Source organism: Cheilinus undulatus, linkage group 13 (genome assembly GCF_018320785.1).
Source record: "Cheilinus undulatus linkage group 13, ASM1832078v1, whole genome shotgun sequence".
Lineage (NCBI taxonomy): Eukaryota > Metazoa > Chordata > Actinopteri > Labriformes > Labridae > Cheilinus > Cheilinus undulatus.
This window is the reverse complement of record NC_054877.1, coordinates 16,054,523-16,075,688: the sequence shown is the minus strand read 5'-3', so window position 1 is coordinate 16,075,688 and position 21,166 is coordinate 16,054,523. Positions and strand designations below refer to the sequence as shown.

The 21,166-nt window shown below is 37.8% G+C and overlaps 2 protein-coding genes across 3 annotated transcripts; both read left to right on the top strand.

Annotated features, from left to right (window-relative positions):
* Positions 1-490: 490 nt before the first annotated feature.
* On the top strand, positions 491-5,893 carry best4 (bestrophin 4). The gene is made up of 9 exons (XM_041803009.1): positions 491-642; positions 719-819; positions 899-1,132; positions 3,279-3,433; positions 3,598-3,675; positions 3,759-3,911; positions 4,009-4,089; positions 5,357-5,511; positions 5,614-5,893. Exons 1-9 carry the CDS (start codon positions 491-493, stop codon positions 5,891-5,893), a joined length of 1,389 nt encoding a protein of 462 aa, XP_041658943.1.
* A 1,688-nt stretch (positions 5,894-7,581) lies between these two features.
* Positions 7,582-18,675, top strand: hectd3 (HECT domain containing 3). Of its 2 annotated transcripts, none has more exons than XM_041802326.1 (20): positions 7,582-7,666; positions 8,042-8,511; positions 10,074-10,327; positions 10,418-10,553; positions 10,760-10,881; positions 11,226-11,339; positions 12,698-12,780; positions 12,918-13,083; positions 13,268-13,349; positions 13,774-13,956; positions 14,873-14,925; positions 15,028-15,196; positions 15,286-15,399; positions 15,499-15,588; positions 16,592-16,798; positions 16,915-17,044; positions 17,761-17,835; positions 17,927-18,008; positions 18,121-18,192; positions 18,456-18,675. In XM_041802326.1, exons 2-20 carry the CDS (start codon positions 8,158-8,160, stop codon positions 18,538-18,540), a joined length of 2,571 nt encoding a protein of 856 aa, XP_041658260.1. In that variant the 5' UTR covers positions 7,582-7,666; positions 8,042-8,157; the 3' UTR covers positions 18,541-18,675. The 2 variants fall into 2 exon arrangements, with proteins under 2 accessions (XP_041658260.1, XP_041658261.1); XM_041802327.1 differs by having other exon boundaries at positions 7,602-7,691.
* The last annotated feature ends 2,491 nt before the right edge of the window (positions 18,676-21,166 follow it).

The window sequence follows — 21,166 nt, the reverse complement described above, 5'->3', positions numbered from 1 at the left end:
ATCTTCTAGACTAAATAATTCATTGATATTTTGAAAATTATGAAAATAGTTAATTTATAATATAAATCAATTTTAGATTAATATAACTTAAGTAATGTAATCTTTATGGTTTACCCTATAATCAAAATAAAGAAAGCTTATCAGCTTTAATAAGAACTGTAATTATCATTCTGCATGCTTTATCAACAGGTTATGTCACTGCACTCGGTAACTCCTGGTGTATACATCTCATGGACTTCTGGTTCCCAGGTTATAAATTCAAAGTGTTAATTTATGACAGTCCAGCAGAGGTTTAAATTCAGGACCAGAGGAAGAGCCTGTCTTTTTCAGAACAGCAATATCAAGTGAATACCTTCCCTCATAGGTGAGCCTCATTTTTGGATTTTAGCTAATTGTAGTTATTAAATGTAAATATGAAGACTGAACAACTCTTTATTTTTAACATTTTTTTAATTGACAGGATTTCTGTGGGATCAGAACAGACCCAGATATGACGGTTTCTTACAGCCTTGAAGTGGCCAATGCCAGATTTGGAGGCTTCTCTAAACTTCTGTTCAGGTGGAAAGGAAGCATCTACAGACTGCTGTATAAAGAGCTGCTGGTCTTCTGTGGAGTTTACCTGTTTATCAGCCTGTTTTACAGGTAAAATTATTCATCTAAACTTCTTATTCTGCTGTTTGCTGAAGCAGGATTGATGTAAGTTTGATATCCCTCACAGGTTCCTCCTCTCACCGCGGCAGCAGGATCTGTTTGAGCGAGTCGCTCTTTACTGTGATCAGTTCACCAATGCCAACTTCATCCCAGTTCTCTTTGTACTGGGTGAGTCTGACTGAACTGGTTCTGTTTAACACAAACCAAACAAGAATATACAGTAAACATAATTACTCTCCTGTCCCAGGTTTCTATGTGACCCTGGCCTTTAACCGTTGGTGGGGTCAGTACACCAGCTTCCCGCTGCCTGATAACCTGATGATGGTGGTTTCTGGAAACGTCCACGGAGCAGATGAGGAAGGCCGCCTGCTGAGGAGAACCCTGATGAGATACGCCAACTTATCTTCAGTCCTTATTCTGCGTTCCATCAGCACGAGGGTTCATAAGCGTTTCCCAACTTTGGAGCACATTGTTGAGGCAGGTGAGAACAACAGTGGAGAGGGACTGAACTACATTTATTTTAGTACATACTTTACAATAGGCTTAAAGATAACACTGTTTTAGTATTTGTAATCATATGCATTAAAAGTAAGGTAGAGATAGAACAATTACATTCTACATTTCTTGGCAGTGAATTGAATTAAAATAATTTATGCTTAAATTTTGCAATTATAAAGACAGAAAATCATCCAAATTCCAGATAAAATTGTTGCTTGAACCTAAAGTCATGATTCATATCATATTAGAGGTTGAGTGTGTATTTTAACATCCATAGTTTAATTCCATTATACTATATTTTATCATTTTTAAACATAGTACATACAGTATATGAGAATGTTTGAGCTTGAAAGCAACCCTAAAATATTCAGGATGTTTTTATTCAACCAAGAAACCTTGATGAGATTAAAAGTCACCTTTTCAAGATTTTCCTGTCCAGAAATTTTAGTTATTATAAAAAAGATTTATCCTGCAGCTATTGAGAACATGGTCAGTTTTAAATGGATTACATCCAGTTAGTTTACTTGTTTGAACTTTTTTGGAACAGATTTTAAATGAAAATAGTCAAGACAAAGGGGGATGCCTGGCTGCTAAGCATGAGAAGTGTAAGAATTGTAAAACAGAGTTGGGTGCTCTTGGCGAACAGGGGGAAATGTCCAATGTAAAAAGAGAAAACCAGGCACTCAAAACATGAAAAATGTAAAAAATGAGGATGAAAATACCTAAATACCTAAACATTTTTGATGTGGTCACACCTTGATATAAACTACAACCAATGACAGGCAGCCATGAGAATCAGAGAAAAGAAGCAAGGTGAGAGTCTTCAACCAGGACTCACTAATTACTTGTTATGGTGTGGCCTCTCTCGTTACCAGTGACAACCAATTAGAGGCAGCAACACAACTCAGAAAAAGACCAGGCAGTTGAAACCAGTTGCAAAGCAAACAGCAATGAAAAAAGATAAAAAGTAGACCTAAATAATTTATAAAAGAGGAAAATACAAATATCAAACATTACCCAAAATACATATATGTACAAAAAGATGCCTGAGGGATTGTCTGGCTGAGCATAAATATGCCATTAGAATTGGTAATCAGGTTTACCTGGTTTGAATAATGATTTGGATGGTTTTGTGTATGTTTGTTGAACTTGGGGTATTTTGTTCATATTTGTATTCTAAAATAATGAAAAAATAAAATAAAAGTATAATTTGAATATATAAACTTCTCCAGAGGTTAAGATTTAAATTAACCTTCTTTTGCTGTTTGCAAAGTCTGCTGAGTGATGAATGTGTGATGAATGTGTGATAATATGATTGTGTGAAGTTGGTTTCAAATCCTCATCACTTACTCTTATCTGAAAATGTTTTCCACTGCCATGGTGTGGGTGAAAAAAAGAGGCTTTGTTGATATATTTTAAAGCTAAGATCCACAGTGAGTGATATGTTTAAAGGCCAGAAGCATGAATTTTTGCATAGCATCAATCATGGTGTGATTAAGGTCCATAATTAGTTAAGTGCATTTTTCATTTGCATTGATCACATGCCTTATTGTCTCTTTCAGGGCGCTTTTGTCAAGCCAGCATTTCACTGCAGCCACAGTCATAAAAATAAGTCCACCACTAGTCCTCATTGTCTCTTTTCACTTTCAAAAACTCAGGAAGCTCTGTGGAAAAGTCAAATGAAATTTGCACCTCAAACATTCACCTTTTCATACTGTTTCCTTATTTCATTTTTAATCCATAACAAATTCTTTTTACTACGGTTAATTTCATGCCATGATCTTTGATCTACCTGAAGTGTTGTCTTTAAAAAAAAAGCAGGTTCATATCCAAACAGGAAGGTCATTACCCTCAGTTTAATGTTATGTTCTATTTACATCAGATGTCAGAGCTGGGAACTACATTTCACCTAAGTGGACTGTGTTCCAGTAACTATGAGTTGATATCTTGGCCAAATTAGGTTCTTATGTGTTTCCAAGTCAGAATTTTGAGCTCAGGGTGGGATGAAACGAAAACATTTCTCAGTGCAAACAGTTAAATTATAAAACATGACAAAAACAAAAGCTAACAAATACAGAAATTTAAAATCAACCCACTTGGAAATTACCTGGTTCTCCATCGCTGTGCAGGTTTTATGACGACACATGAGTTGAAAAAGTTTGAGTCTCTTCACTCAGACTTCAACAAATACTGGATGCCCCTGACCTGGTTCTCCAACCTGGCAGCCAGAGCAAGAGAGAAGGGCCGAGTGAGGGACGACATCGCTCTGAGGCTGCTGATGGACGTGAGTGGGTCCTTTCTTTTTATCAGTAAAAGCTAAAAAACAACAAAATTTCACACCAATGTCAAATTATTAGAAGATTCAGTCTTAATCCCTTCCTTTTCTCTCCGCCCATTCTGTATAACGAACTGTAAATAATAGCTATGCATACTGTATGTACCATACAGGAGCTGAACAATTACAGAGCCAAGTGCAGCCTTCTGTTCCACTATGACTGGATTAGCATCCCTCTGGTCTACACTCAGGTACAATTCAAACAAGACGAGTCAAAATCCACAACATTTCTAATATTAAATAAATGAATATTATTATTTTTTTGTCTGTGCAGGTAGTTACAATAGCAGTTTACTCTTATTTCGCCTTTTGTGTCATTGGTCGTCAATTTCTGAACCCTGAGAAAGGATACAAGGGTCACAATCTGGACCTGTACGTGCCTGTTTTCACCTTGCTGCAGTTCTTTTTCTACACTGGCTGGCTCAAAGTAAGACGACACATTCATACACTCATCTGCCACTCAGAGTAAATATTATAGATTAGATTTTTCAGGAAAAGGGTCATTTGAATGCTTTTGTTCTTAGGTAGGAGAGCTGATCATCAATCCATTTGGTGAGGATGATGATGACTTTGAAACCAACCAGCTGATTGACCGGAACATTCAGGTTGTAACCTCAAGACTTTTTATTAATGAAACATAAAATTTGTTTTTGACAGCAATTCATCACCTTTATTTTAAGGGTCTTGGATGGGGTGGGGGGTCAGCTTGAGAGGGGTCTGGCTGCAGCCTGAACATTGCTGACAGCTCCTCTCACAGACTGTTCATTTGAAATACCATATAATGTATCTCATAAAGGAAGTGCCATAATTTGCTGGTACAACGTATTTCCAGTTTTAGGGTTTTTTTTAATTCAACTTTATTCATAAACAAAGTCAGGCAGTTATATTCATGAAATAACCAAATTGAAAACATGACACTGTAGAAATAACATTTCATAAATAAAACAGAGAATAAGGTCAGAGGTCTAATCTGGAATTAAATATTGTATAGACCTGTTTTAGAAGTAGTAACAAGAACTGTGGCTCGCTGTAGTTTAGTTAGCTTTAGCTAAAGCTAACATAGCTATGCTCAATGTGTAATTAATGTTACTAAATAAGCCAATTAGGCTAATTTAGCTTTGTTTACATTTTAACAAACATAGTTGAAGCTAATGTAGCCATGTAGATAACATACCTACAAGGCTTACATAGCTGTTTGGTGAGGTTAGCTTTGGCTACATTAGCTACATCACTACATTAGCTACGTAGCTCCCTGATCTATAGCTTTGTAAGCTTTAGCAATGTGAGCTTTAGCAAATATAGCTAGTATAAAGCTAAGATAGATATGCAGATAATGTAGATACCTAGCTTATGTAGCTGCTTTGTGAGCTTAGCTTTAGCTCTGTTAGCCTTGGGCTAACAGGGCAACACAGCTTTGATAGCTCTGTAGCTTACACAGCTAACAGACCTGTATTAATAATTTTGTAATGTTTTGCAAGTAAAATTTTTGACTTTTGACTTTTGGTATCCTAACCCTTACCGTAACCCTCACCCCAACCCTTAACTGAAGTTTAATCTGTTTTTATTTTGAAAGTTTTAGTATTTATTTCCATTCTGAGATACGTGGCATCTTAAACAGCAATTGTGGGACTGGCTGTCAGAAATGAATGGTCTGAAGCCAGACTGTCTTGATCAACTTTTCTTAGATAAAGAAGGACTGCTTTCTCCACTAGCAGTAAAACCTTAAGGTTAAACCTTTACTGTGTTTACTCCACTTGGGGTTCTCTGCCTCCCAGATGGCACATCATTGCCCTTATTAGCTGGAGGAGCATCCTGAATTATATTTATTTCCCCTGCATTCTTAAGTCTCAGTACTGTTTCTCTCTCTTACAGGTGTCCATGCTGGCTGTAGATGATATGTACCAGAATTTGGCTCCAATTGTCAAAGACAAGCACTGGACACAGAGACATTTCTCCATCCCTTACACTCTGTCAACAGCAGCTGAGACTCTGAGACCCGCATTTAAAGGATCCACTTATGACATGAGGTACAAGCTTTTTTCATATTAATGTGTCAGAGCGCCTGAGCTGTCCCATAAAATCCCAATTTATGCCAAGGCTTGAGTTTCAGTTGTGTTTTTTATTTGCAGGATGAGTGCAGAGGATCTTGAGATTCACCACCCTTCAGACACTCCTGGAAACAAAACCTTGTTACTTCTTAACGGCTCCCTAGGTGATGGTCTCAATGGTCTTCTGCAGAAGGGTAGAGGTATCCTGCGAGGCGGAAGCCTCCCCTCTCTGATTGATGTGTCATCACACCAGAATGAGGATGACGATGATGATGATGCTCCTGAGAGTAACACTGATGCCTGCAAAGACAAAGAACAAGAAAAGCCATTGATTAAAGTAATAGTGGAACAAACCTTGTAGAAAAATACCAAGATATACTGTATATTGTGCTCAAAGTTGTATTTAATCCACAATGTTATTATTTCTCTAATGTATTTTGATTCAAAACAGCTGAGAGCATTTATGGAATAAAACACATTACATTTATTACATATTCTATAAAGTGAATATCATTATTCAGTCAAAAAAACATTCAATAAATAAACATGTTTACTGTTATCTACTACTACATCATGCTCATTATTTTATTCATGATGTTCAGCGCTTTGTCAAAATTATTTTGGCAGTTTAATCCTGCCATTCATATCTGTCCTAAATAACTCCAAGCACTTCAATTAAAATCATTCAAATGTGCCAAAATGTCAGGGAAACAATCATTAAAAAATGTTTAAGTGGAGTAGGGTTGACAAAATCCGATTTTCCAACTACTGTATGAATCTAATAAAAATCAAATAATATGTTTATAAATAATAAGTTTGGTTAGCAGAGAAACAAAAAAGTACAGTTTTGCTTAATTTCTTTTTTTATGGCTAAAAGTATTTCTCTCTTTCTACCTCTAATACTTCTCCCTATGACTAAAGATCTTTATTTCTTAGATATCATACTTTTTGATTCTATCCATCCAGTGTTTTTTCGATGAGGAAGCCAAGACTAAGACTGGGGTAAAATTAGATCTTTGGTGATAAAAAGTAAGTCTAGTTTTTTGTCAAAGAGACTAAAATTAGACTAAAATACTAGACTAGACTGAAATCCAATAGTCCAGCTGTACTATTGGATCCATGATATGTCTCTTCTGTGTATTTAAGATATGCCACTATTATCATCAGTGTATTTCAAATGTATTTTAGTATTTACAGTGCATTAACATAAGTGTTTTACATTTACACTTTATTTGGCACTTATGTTCAATTGCTTGTTAACACAAAAAGCCTTTCAGCCAACCACATGACAGCAACTCAATGCGTTTAGTCATGAAGACTGGTCAAGACAACTTGGTAAAGTTCAAACCGAGTATCAGAAAGGGGAAGAATGAGGATTTATGTGACTTTGAACTTGAACCAGACGCAGTGGTCTGAGTATTTCAGAAACAGCTGATCCACTAGGATTTTCATGTACAATCATCTCTAGGGTTTACATAGAATTGTCTGGTCCAGAGAATATCCAGTGAGAGGCAGTTGTGTATGAAAATGCCTTGTCAGAGGTCAGAGAATGTACAGGCTGGTAACTAGAGACAAAACTGCAAGAGACTAATATAAGACTGGTGCTGTCAAAATGTTGGATTATTTTCGATCAATCACTTGGTGAAAATTGCTATTAAAAATATTTGCTGATTAATCGCAATCTGATGCCATCACACAACTAGCTACTGTAAAGTTTTTTTTTTTGTTTTTTTTGTTTTTTTTTTTTACAATTTCTTGGATAAGATACATATTCTGCAGATTAACAGTATCCTAGATTGATTACTAAGTCTTTTCTTTCTGACTGTTTTGTTACTGTGATTATTAAATCTGCCAGTGATGAAATCTTTCTCTATTTATCTACATATGCGATTAATTGGGATTAATTTATTACAACGCATATAATTAATAAGCAACATTTCATTCGACAGACAGATAAAAGACAAGACATTGGAACTGCATTCGATTTTACGACGTTACGACGTTTATTCTGAAGCGCATACGACGGAAGTTCGAGAGGGTCAAAAGTCTCCCTCTCACTTCCGCGTTGTCAGAAATGGAAAGAAATACTCACCGATAGAAGATTTGTACCTTAAAATACTCATCGACAGCAACGGTACGTTTACAGAAACTGTTTGAAGGTATCACTCTGCCTTTTAAATCATACAAAATTTCTCTACCTTTGACCTTTAAAATAAAACAACGCGGCTAACGACCCGGTTCTGTTGACAGCAGCAGTTGTGCTTAATTTACCTAACACCTAAGCTAGCTTGCTAACGTTAGCTCACTCATTTGTGGTGTATAGACAGCAGATACTTAGTCACTGTCTGCGAACTTTGCTCTTTGATAAGCGGATCGATTAACTTTTCAGTAATCTACTTATATCCAGGGGAAGACTGCATAAATTTAGTTTAAATCACTGTTAACAGCTGTGTTGTGTTGAAGGATCCCAAACTCAGGAATTTTCGGTTTTGTTTGGGTTGTTTGACAGGAGCATCATTCAGAAGCCTGGTAACAAAACAAAGGCAGAGCCCGTGGTGTGATGTCATATTTCGCCCCTCTGTAGCTGAGCTGCTGACTGTCACCCCTAACACCTCCATCGTCATCATGTCTCTGGGCGACAACCCTCACCTGCTGCTCGGGAGGATCCGCTTCCTGAACAGGTGTATCGAGTGTTTCCGAAGGAGTGAGCCCTTGCCGGACTGTCTCTGTTATGTCCCAAAAGAGGTATGCTTCAAAATCTGCAAGGATTCATCGTCCTCGTCGTCTACGTCCACTGGGGCATCCGCAGGAGGCTCCACTGTCGGAAAAACGCTCGTCTCTGTGTTTGAAAGCCCACACCAGACTCCACATATCAAGAAATTATGCAAGTACAACATTGAACCAAAGAAAGGGACTTGTATCCGGACAACAGGGGAAGAGTACTGTAACAGTCAGGGCCTGTGGGTCAAAATCAATAAGGTGAGCTTCTCTGTCCCTCCCAGCTTACATCACTCTACCATAAAGGGCAAGATCAATAAGTCATTATTTGACACTTTTCTTGTCTAATTTCACTCCAAAACGTTCTCTTTCTCTTTATATCAACTAGTGGGTGTAATAGGCTTGTCACCATACCATTTTAAACTTTGATATAATAGTAATAAAGTAAAATCATAAAAAGCCTTTTCAATACCATGTCAACAAATATTAGGCATTCTTGTTTCCATTCATCTGCAATTCCAGTGCAGTTTTAAGTGGACAAATACACCAGCATTGTCTTGGTACTAGGATAATTCCAACACTTTATTTTTTGCAGTTTAGACCAGTGGTTTTCAAACTTTTAGTCTAAGGCACATCTAAGATTGAGCCAAAATCTCAAGGCTCACCATATTCATATCCTTGCAAAATAGCCTCTCTAATTCTTTTTATAGTATCTTTAGTCATTGTATAGTTGTAGTTCTAACATAAGGTTGTGCAAATTCCCACAGCACAACCTAGACTTACCTCAAAGCACACCAATGTGCCTTACCACAGCATTTTTAGAGCCTCCAGTTTATCTTTTTCTGCATACAGAAGCTGTTTTATTTAAAGCTTAGATATTTTTCTATACTACCGCACTGTTTAAAAAAAATGTGGTATCAAGATTTATATAAGTTTTGAAAATCTTGTCAACCCTAGTACCAATGAGGATGTGAAATACACTGCCATGTTCATGTAATTTTAACTGAAATCATATCATGATTGCATTATCAAGGTCTAAAGGACAAGTTCCAAGTGTCTCATGTTATTTGAAAGCCAGGGGTGGTTATTAAATGGAGCTATTATGACAAGATGCGTTAGGATTTCCACTATTGTAACATGTTCTTTTAGCCATTACATATATCAGGTTAGATTTAGAAAGCAACCAGCAAAATATAAAACTAATGCAGGCTTAATTCACTTTCCAATGGATAACAACAGCAATGATAAAAAAATAAAAAAATTAGGTCAGAAGAACATCTGTTATATCAAAACACATTTGTTAAAGGACCCTGCAGTAAACCACACACACATGCACATACCTTGTGAAAGATAAAACACACACACAGGACTACACACTAAGACAGACTTAACGGCCAAAGGTATAAGGGAAAGCAAGCAGTTTTTGTTGATGGTAAAATAAGTCTGTTACTGAGCATGAGCATGAAGCCACTTGCCCTCTCCCGTTAAGATTGTTTTCTTAGACACTGTGTCCATTTGCCTGCGTTGCCATTAAATAATGCAACAAGGGTCTAAATATCGGAGGAAAAAAACACAGTTTGAACTGCTCTTGGTGTAATCAATCTCCAGAACCAAGATATGCTTCAAACATTTATTGTTTCACAAACACATAAAGTTAGCTTTTAACTGGTCCCAGTAACCAGATCCATCTCTGTGTAAAATTAATTATGACATAGGAGATAGTCAGCTTACATTTATGGCTCCTGCATTTCTTGTTCATTTGTGACAGTTTTTAATGCAATAGGAAATCAAATGATGCTGAAGTGATGCTCATCTTTGTCCAGGATCAGCTGGAGGAGCACCGTCCAGGTCTAGATTTGGAGGAGGGCTGGATCCTGGTGTGCAAACACACAGAAGGAGGTGACAGGTTGGTGCCAGTGGAGTCTCCAGAGACGGTCAGCAGACAACAGCAGCTCTTCGGCTACGACCACAAACCCTGCAACAGGTGGGAGCAGGTGGTGAACGTGGAGAACGCGCTCTACATCGGCTCTAAACCCAAAGTGGCCGAGTGCGATGATGCCGCCGTCCAGAAGCTGAGGTGAGCATGCTGGGGAGTCGTTTAACTTTTTGGGGCTGTGTTTGGACAGCATATTGTTAACAATAAGTTTCTGCCTCAAAAACCTTCAAGGTATGTTCCTCCCACCTGGACATATGAATGTGATGAGGACCTGGTACACTACTTCTACGATCACATAGGGAAAGAGGATGAAAACCTGGGGAGTGTGAAGCAATGTGTGACCAGCATCGATGTTTCCTCATGTTCGGTGAGTCACATGAACTCTGGTGTTTGTTTCTCCTTTTCATAACATTCTAAAATACTCCAAAAAGATATTTAGTTTGTGGAAGTTGTTTAATCAGCTTTTTTTTACAGAATATTTGACAGGATGATGCACAGAAACTAAGGGATATGACTAAAAATTCATGCAATTACAATTATAAATGATTGATATACTTAATTGTATTATGATAGGAGGATCCAAATGGAGGGGTGAGCTGCCTGACTGATGGTGACACTGAAACCTACTGGGAGAGTGACGGCATGCAGGGGCAGCACTGGATCCGTCTGCATATGAAGAGAGGCACTGTGGTCAAGTAAGGAGATGCAGAGAGACAGAATGGGTTAAAACATACAGTTAGGCTTGTATGTTGGTTAAATGTTGAAAACCAACCCCTTAATTTACAGAATTTGGTGTTTTTTCTTCATCATTTCTGATATCAGCAACATTTTTCTGTTCCTGTTGGAATTTTTCTTTTCCAGTATTAAGATGCTGATTGTGGTTTTCTGTTATATGAGCAATCTTGAAAAATTCCTCCCTACATATTTGGTCAAGAAATAAATCATTAGACAGTTCATTTGAAGAAGCCTATATTAGATATTTAAAAAGTAGATATTTGTATTTATAACAGTGTATATTTTGCTTCTCTTTGCTCCTTAGTAAACTGATATTGACAGTGGACTCTACAGACGACAACTACATGCCAAAGCGGGTCACTGTGTTTGGAGGAGAGGGAGACAACCTGAAGAAGCTCAGCGATGTCACCATTGATGAGTAAGCCTTTATTTAATGGTGCTTTCACACCTAACCTGTTTGGTTTAAACAAACTTGAGTCTGTTTCCCAGGTTAGTTAGCTCTGTTGGCAAAGCTGTCAGTGAACTCAGATAAAATAACTGTACCGAAACCACTTGAAAAAGCTGGCTTTCAATCTGCCTTTATTTGACTCTAGTGCAGTTTGTTTGTTGTAACAGCATCAACCAACTGACATCCAACCTAACTGAAAAAAGCATTGGGCTATTTTAAACCAGCTGCTGTAGTCAGTCAAATATGGGTTAGAGATCCTGACCTTCAGGAGTTTAAAAACAGTCGTGCAAGTGTTATTTTTCTATCTTTCATCTGGCTGTCTGCATGAGAAATGTTTAAAGGGTATACTGTGTACCATCATTTCCCAAACAAAGACCTTACTTGGGCATTTCTCTCTTCCCAGGGCTGCTATGAATGGTTAATTTATTTATTTTAGGAGGAATTACACTATCTAAGATCAATTATAAAGGCACAGTTTACTATGGAGCATGCTTCTTATGTGCCCCGTTTAAACAAACTGCTTGCTTTTGGATCTCCTCTGTCAAATACCGTCTTTTGTTGGTGTTTAGTAAATGCAGTTATTTGTGCACAATGCAATGTAGTAACTTTATCACCTTTTAGTATATCATGTTGATGCATTATGTAATTAGCATTAAGTTTCCTCATGATTTTATGGCTCACAGTTATTTCATCTGTCTGTATTTATCTCAGACTGAGGTATCAGAGATTAACTGCAAGAAATTCCAGCCAACTGTAGAGTATTTTCAGCACAAATCACACATTTTGTTCCACTTGTAAATGCTGATTATGTATGAACAAAGACATTACTTAGGGTAATTCTTCAACAATGGGACAAGTAGGTCCATGATTCAGACAAGAGCAAATAAACTATAGATGTTAACGTGCCCTTAAGCAGCTCTTTAAGGCAGATTGACTGTCTCCACAGTAGGAGAAATCAAATTATTTCACTTTAGTTTTCCTTTATTTAACATTTATTTCAGGACTTGCCATCAACACTACATTTTATGTGCATTTTTTTAAATAAAGGAAAATATAATTTAACTCAGGATTTGTAAAGAAACCTTATTAATACAGAAGACGACATCTTACTTAAAACCCATCTCTTTATGTTATTCTTTGCCAAATAACTCAAATCCATTTGCTCTTTCTGAAAATAAAAAGTGAAAAGTGGCAGTTTGGGTTATGAAGCTTGTCAGCCTGCAAAACTGAGATGAAATCCTCTGTAATAAGACAAGAAATACCATCAATTTTAGTATTTACCTTAAAAACAGTCACAGTCAACAGTTTGCCTTTCTTTTTGTCTTCAGCAACCTGATTGGAGAGGTTTGTGTGCTGGAGGATATGACATCTCATCTGCCTGTGATCGAAGTTCGGATTGAAGAATGTAGAGGTGAGGCTTTTTGCCATGTTTCTTAGTTATTAAGCAGATATTTCTATTGAGTTTAAACTTTCAGTACATTTTTGAAGGTCTTTGCCTCCATAAGCTTTAAACATGAAACAGTATCTTTGTCTTCTCTTCAATTTAAGATGAAGGAATAGATGTCCGGATCAGGGGATTGAAGATTAAGTCATCCTGTGAAAGAGACCTGGGTCTGAATGCTGATGTTTTCCAGTCCACAAACCTGGTGCGGTATCCTCGCCTGCAGGGCAACACGCCAGACGTCCTGTATCGCAGAGCACTGGTCATTCAGAGGTCAGTTTCATCTCACTGCTGGAGCTCTTACAGTCAAAGGAAATGCAACAAGTTCAAGATTTTTTGGGACATCTTATTGCTGTTTCAAGTGTTGTCAGATAGTTTCGAATCAACCTGTAACCATTTTACAGTGATACTCTTCACTGTTTAAATGTCAGGATAAATCAAATATTCCATTCTGCAGGTTCATCAGTCTCCTGGACTGTGTGCTTCCACACCTGGTTCCTGCCTGGGATTACAGTCTGGGTACCTTCAACCAGATCAAAGTGAGTCCAAACATACAACAGTGACATCAAATATGAGTGATAAGTAAAATGTATTTGAATTTCTTATTTCTAGGTATTTCCTGTCTTTGTTACTCATAGCACCGAAAAGGGCAACAAAGCAAATTATTGCACAATGTTGAAATGTACTGTCTTTGAAACTCAAAGTAAAAAGCAGATATTCTGGAAAGTTTCCTTGAAAAATAAAAAGATTGTGGCCCTGAAAGGCTTTGAAATTGCAGTGATACCATGAGCTAAAAGAGCTCATCAGTTTTCATACAAATGCTGTATGGAAAGTCATCCTGCACTTTGCATAACACTCAAGGTCCAAATCAGAGTAGAATTCTTGTTTATTTTCTTTTCACATAGTAATCACTATACAGAGGAGTATAATTAAGTTTGACTAGTATTCTTTGGCTTCATGTAGACCATTAAGCAGTTCCTGCTGCTGTCCAAACGCCGCTCAGCCCTCATCACACAGTGCCTGAAGGACTCTGAGACCAGTAAGCCAAACTTCATGCCCCGACTCTACATCAACCGACGTCTGGCCATGGAGCACAGAGACAACCCGTCTCTGGACCCCAGCTGCAAGAATGCCGTCTTCAATCAGGTATAAAAACCCCTCCTTATGTCATTTTGAAGAGGGAAGTTTTAACATTAATGGGATATTTCGGGATTTTTGAAGATGGGTCATATGAGGTACTTGGCTATAGTAGTGGCATTAGCCTACACTGATTTCTGTGAAAGTTGCTCCTGTGGTTATTACAAGCTCAGAGAGATCCGGCGCATAGTGGCTGTAGATGGGAACATTTTATCCGTGTAGTTTAATGAGTTTTATGTAAAAATGGGCCAAGAAAATATGTTGGCTTGCCTGTACGCTGTGTTGAAAATGTACAAAGCACTTCATTTCTCCCCCAAAAAAACCCCTCTGTGTCAGGCACTAATTTATGATTCATCTTTTGGCATTTTGTCTCCTTCCACTGCACACTGTTATCATCTGATCAGCTGTGTGGGTCTGTAGGCTTCTACACCAAGCTAAAACAAAGTTAATAGGAGCAATTTCGACTCAAGTGATGATGATGTGCCCTTTACTGTGGATACGAGAGGATATCTATATGAACCGGAGTCCACTGAAGAAGAACTTGTACAGATGGAGAGTCAGCAGGCTGAAAGAGAGAGCAGAGAAACTTCATTTGAAAGTTTTGAGCAGTAGAGATCCTAAATTACCTGGTGGCGTAGGTGTGGAAAATGCAAACCAATGCTCAGGATCGCTCCTGCTGAAAACTTTCGAATAAATTTTCTCTGAGTTAAGCTGTTCAGTGGCATAATTGGTACTTACAAGAAGGTTTGTTGACTGTTAATACAGGAACATTATTTTTATAAAATATAATCTAAAATGGTACTATTACTTCTGCTACATCAATTGTCCGTTGATGCTGTTTACTTCGTCCTTTGTTCACCTTTCAGACTTAGATGCATTGTGGATGCTGTTTCTGTCTCTAAGATTTCTATTTTTCTCCTCAAAGGTGTATGAAGGTCTGAAGCCATCTGATAAATTTGAGAAGACTTTGGATTACAGGTGTGTAGATTTAGTGTCTCAGACTTTGTGTGTGGAATTTCTTGCCTGAACATAATGAATTTTAAGTCTAAATCCACCATCTTTCCTGGTGGTTTTCTCCAGGTGGCCGGCTCGCTATGACCAGTGGTGGGAATGTAAGTTCATTGCAGAGGGAATCATCGACCAGGGCGGTGGATTTCGGGACAGCCTGGCAGATATGTCTGAAGAGCTCTGCCCCAGCTCAGCCGAGTGTCCCATGCCTCTGCCGTTCTTCTGCCGCACGTCCAACCAGGTAAAACCTCCCGAGCACTGCCTGTACACAATCAGGTACTTATTATTCTTATATGTTTATTTCTTTATCTGCCTTTTTTGTCGTCTCAGGGCTCCTTAGAGGCCAGAGATTACTACGTCCCCAACCCGTCCTGCAAAGAGTTTCACAAGTACGAGTGGATCGGTCAGCTCATGGGAGCTGCTCTCAGAGGAAAAGACTTCTTGGTGGGTGATCCTCATTCTCCAGCAGCTCTTGGTCATATAAACTTTAAAGTAAAAATAAGTGGACATAGAAACCTGATTTTCTGGCTTTGTTCTGTGCAGGTTTTGGCTCTGCCTGGGCTGGTGTGGAAGCAGCTGACAGGAGAGGCTGTCAGCTGGAGTAAAGATTTCCCAGCTGTAGATTCTGTGCTGGTGAGTATATTCAAATTATGAAACCAGCAGTCAATTTGATGGAAATTGTAGTCCAGGAACTAGAGGGTGCTTTGGATAAAATAGCAAATAAGGTTATTACAATACCAGGATTTAAACGTTTGTATGATAGCAGTAAAAATCACTTGGGCTCGATGATTGCTTGGATATTACATCAACAAAAAAAAGAATTTGTAGGTGGCCAGTTTTTGGTAATTTCTTGATTTCAATTAGTAGAAGTTGCTGAAAACTCATACATACTGTCTAAATTGCACAAATACATTGACAGTGCCTAGCAACACCATTGCCAGTGTTTTGTGCAATTAAGACAGTGTGTAGGAATTTGTATGCAGTTTTTGATTGATTCATTCCTCTCCTATGCACCTGTCTTATGAAATGTATTTAATTTTTTAAAGCTTTAATATTTTGGATACAGTTATCATAAAAATAATTTTAAAAATCTGCTTAAGATGTAGCATCCAAAAGCAATATAAACTAGAAAAACACTCGGAGAGCGCTGACCTCCACCATTAGCCCTATCTCCCAATAGTACAGAATCCTTTAAAAAATTCCTGGATCCAGACGGTGATCCAGATCACTCCCAAAATCTAATCAGTTCTTCCTTATGCCATTTCTGACATTTCCAGAAAATTTCATCAAAATCCGTCCACAACTTTTTGAGTTATGTTGCAAACAAACAAACAAACCCTGACGATCACATAACCTCCTTTGCAGAGGTAATTAACAGTTTTGACATCTTAGAGGCAAAATGCACCACACCTCAAAACATTTTTAAGACAAAATAACTGTTACTTTCTTGTTATTTACAGTTTACTAGCTTCCTAATTATTTGTGCTGATTTGAATTTGCTTTTATGAAAATACATTTTCACTGTTTTGGACTTAAACAGCTTAGTATGAATAGTAAATCAATATCTTTCACTCTGCTTTATACAAGATCCATCGTTCTCATTTGTTTCCTCAATCAACCCTGGTTGTGTCTTCAGGTAAACTTGCTGGAGGCCATGGAGAACATGGACCAGGAGACTTTTGAGTTCAGATTTGGCGAAGAGCTCGTCTACACCACCCTGCTGAGCGATGGCCAGATGGTGGAGCTCATCCCCGGTGGCAGTAACGTGGCTGTCCGCTACGAGGACCGCAGCGAGTTTGTCCGCCTGGTGCAGAAGGCTCGGATGGAGGAGAGCAAGCAGCAGGTGAGATTAAACTGTCAGCCTCAGGTGTGGTGAGACTTCTGGTGACTGCAGCTGCTTCATTTTGTATGTCATCACGTTAGTATGATTTATCGTCATTTTTTTTTTGTGTGCTACAGATTGCAGCCATGCAGGCGGGGCTGCTGAAGGTGGTTCCTCAGGCTGTGCTGGATCTGCTGACCTGGCAGGAGGTGGAGAAGAAAGTGTGTGGAGATCCAGAGATCACAGTGGAAGCCTTGAAACGACTCAGTGAGTCTCCAGTTTAGAGCTCATCTTGACCATAAAGAGACCATTTATATGCTGATTAAAGACACTATGTTAAGACTTTGTAGCCTGACTTTAGACACTGATAGCAAAATTGACCTGCCTCCTCGTTTTGGACTAAAATAACAAAGCATCTGTTGGCTGTATTACTATTAATATTTATGCTGATATCCATGGTCTTTAAATTTAAGTTTTTTAAATTAATTTCAGGATACTTTGCAACTTAAAACTGATCATGCACATTTATTTTCCTTTTTGAGAGGAATTCTGATCACTTTGACTCTTAACTTTTGATTAAGAATAATCATTTCAAAATTTTCAACTCAAATAGGTATGCTGATGAACAAATACAAACAAAAACTAATGATATTCTACTAGCCTTAGTGCCACATTATCTTTAATTCTTATTAGTAACAGTTGGCATGCTGAAACGATAAACTACAATGGTGACCGTGGCAAATATTCCTCTGGCCAAACATCAACATGTTTGCGAGGCCATTTCTATTTTTTTGAGCATACTGCAGGAAATAAACTTATACTTTCATGCTTTTGATGGGAAAACCAAAAGTAAAATATTTGCAAATGAATAATTCTTTTCAGAGTTGAGCAAAGTGAGGAACAAAACACTGCGGTTTGAATGTTTAGCTACGTAAACACTTCGTTAAAAACCCTACATCACTGTATTGATTCTGTGTTTGTAGCTCGCTATGAAGACCTGGAACAAAGTGATGTAAGAGTGCAATACCTATGGGAGGCACTGACAAACTTCACCAATGGTCAGTTCACTATTTACAACAATCTAAAGATATGATACGGCTTTTGTTGATAGCCATAAGTTACTGACAGTGGTTTGAATTTTGTTTTCAGAGGATCGCAGCAGGTTTCTGAGGTTTGTAACTGGTAGAAGTCGTCTTCCTGCACCAATCTATGTCTTCCCTGACAAACAGGGGTGAGTGAAACGTCCATCAAAATTCATTGATTGTTTGAGATGTAGCAAAATACCTCATTTACAAAACATACAATGCATTGATTTCCTTTTTTAAATGTCTTTTTCCTGACAGCTCTGAAACGACAGATGCACTTCCACAGTCCTCCACATGCTCCAGCACTCTTTATTTACCCAACTACCCAAGGTACACTGATGATCTGTTTAATATGGGCAGCAACTGGCACTGTAAAATAATGTCTTTATTGAACAGTCTTATTTTAATGTAATGTTTGCATTGCAGTTAACTTCTACTTTATTTATGGTGTTAGAGCCAAACAAGCTTATTTCTAGTTTGTTTTATGTTTAAGTTTTTTTATAATCCAGTGAGACAAGAACATTGCATTTTTCATTGGATTTATCATCGTGAAATTAATTCCCTACTCTCCTCTTGTTTGTTTTTACCTGCAGTGCAAAGGTTTGTGAAGAGAAGCTGCGTTATGCTGCTTACAACTGCGTGGCCATCGACACAGACATGAGCCCGTGGGAGGAGTGATCCCTCTGATGCTTCACCGAAAAAAACAAAACACTTTACAAATCACTGTTGAATGGAGAAAGCTTGCCAAGTCTATCATTATATCCACACAACTGCCAATTAATCCTAGCTGTATATAATAAAGAACTATATGGAAACATGGAGAGGATGATTGTGTACTTATTATGCTGGTGATGATCCTTAAATAGAACTTTAAATCAGTGGGTGTGAACATGTTGGTGACATGTGCAGACTGAAAGATTTTTTTTTAATTTCTCTTTATTTGGAAAAGAAAGATAGGTAACACTTTAGGGTACAATGCTTGCCAATAATTCACTGCTTATAAGCATGATAATGTGCAGCATACTAACTGTTTATTAGTATTTATTAATAGTTAATTAGTACCTTATTCTACAAGACCATAATCTATGACTTACAGGCCGTTAACAAAGAGTTTCCTTTCTTCTTTGAACCTTCTTACTACTGCATATAAATAGCAAATTAGGAAGTAGATTCACATGAATAATATTAGAATTGCTAACAGACAACATTTCCATTCTTGGTAATTTCCAAATAACTACTAATTCAACCTTTGTAACTCAGAATATGTACCACAAACTAAAGTAAGGTCTTCATCATTAATTCATTAGTAGTTTCACACTTATTAAGTACTATTTTTTCATATTCTGAAGTTGCCTTCTCTTTACACTTGAAAACTCAATATAGAAAACAACAAATGCAACCGATGGAGCATATTCTTGTAAAATTCGTTTAAAAAAATGTTTTACAGTCACTTATAAGTCATAGGTAGGCATTGCATTATAATGAATTATAAGTCTACTTATGTGTCGTTGTGTTTTAGAGGTAGGCTTCATAGAAAGTGTTAAACTTTTCTCTTGCCAGCTGAGAAATTACACTTGTAACAGCTGTAAAACTGATCAAACACTAACAAATGACATCAGATTTTTGTGATCAAATGTTATGTTAAATCACATATAAACACAAATTAATACACACATTTCTTCATCTCTTCCTTTTAAAGCCCCTCCCCCAATCCCATGAAACATTGTTACAAATTTAATGGAGATGAATAACAAAAAAGCAAAATGAGGGAAAAAATACGTAAAATAATTTTAAAAAGAGCCTATAGAGGCCAAGCAAATAACACCAGTTTTACTGGGGGAAATTACTATGCCCAGATATTACTGTTATGTCAGTATGTACATAACTTAAATTTTCTCCAGAGCCCTGTACAGGGTATCTACAGGGCCATGAAAAACTATTTGACCCCTTTCTGATTCCTGATGTTTTTGCATATTTATCACACTTAAATGTTTCAGATTATCAAACCAATTTTTATATTTCACAAAGTCAACCCAAGTAAATAGAAAATGTAGTGTTTGAATGATTATTTAATTTTTTTTTGGGGGGGGGGGGGTCCAAACCTATCTGGCCCCATGTGAAAAACTAATTGCCCCCTTGTTGAATCATGAGTCAACTATGATTAACCACAGTTTTTGTAAAGGTGAGTTCAATTTCACTGGCCACACCTAAGCCTGATTACTGCCAGTTTTGTTGAATCAAGAAATCACTTAAATAGAAGCTGTCAGACAAAGTGAAGTAGGCTTCAAGATCTCAAAAAGAAATGCATCATGCCATGAGCCAAAAAAAGCATCAAGAACAAATGAGAAACAAAGTGGTTGAAATCTATCAGTCTGGAAAAGGTTAAAAAGTCATTTCTAAGGCTTTGGGACTCCAGCGAACCACGGTCAGAGCCATTATCCACAAATGGAGAAAACTGGGAACAGTGGTGAACCTTCCCAGGAGTGGTCCACCAACCACAATGACTCCAAGAGTGCAACAACGACTCATAGGAGGTCCCAAAAGAACTCAGAACCACATCCAAAGACCTGCATGCCTCACTGTCCTCAGTGAAGGTCAGAGTTCATGACTCAACCGTAAGAAAGATCCTGGGCAAAAATGGCATCATAGGAGAGTTCCAAGGCCAAAACCACTACTGACGAAAAACCTACAAAGGCTTGTCTCACATTTGCAAAGAAATAACTTGATGATCCCCAAGACTTTTTGAGAAATATTCTGTGGACTGACGAGACAACATAGAACTTTTTGGAAGGTGTGCAGCCCGTTACATCTGGTGTAAAAATAACACAGCCTTTGATAAAAGAACATCATGCCAACAGTCAAACATGGTCCATCTCTGAATGGCTCAAGAAAAACAAAATTAAGGTTTTGGAGAGGCCCATTCAGGGTCTAGACTTAAATCTAATTGAGATGCTGTGGTGTGACCTTAAACGGGCAGTTCATGCTGGAAAACCCGTCCAATACTCCAATATGGCTGAGTTAAATCAATTCTGCAAAGAAGAGGGGGCCAGAACTCCTCCACGGTGACGGGAAAGACTCATCACAAGTTATCACAAACACTTGATTTTTAGTTATTGCTGCCAAGGTTGGCACAACCAGTAATTAGGTTCAGAAGGAAATTACTTTTTCGCATAGGGCCAGATAGGTTTGGATTTTTACCTCTGCCAAGGAGGTTATATGATCAGCAGGGTTTGTTTGTTAGTTAGTCTGTTTGTTAGTGTGTTTGTTAGCAACATTACTCAAAAAGTTATAGACGGATTTTGAT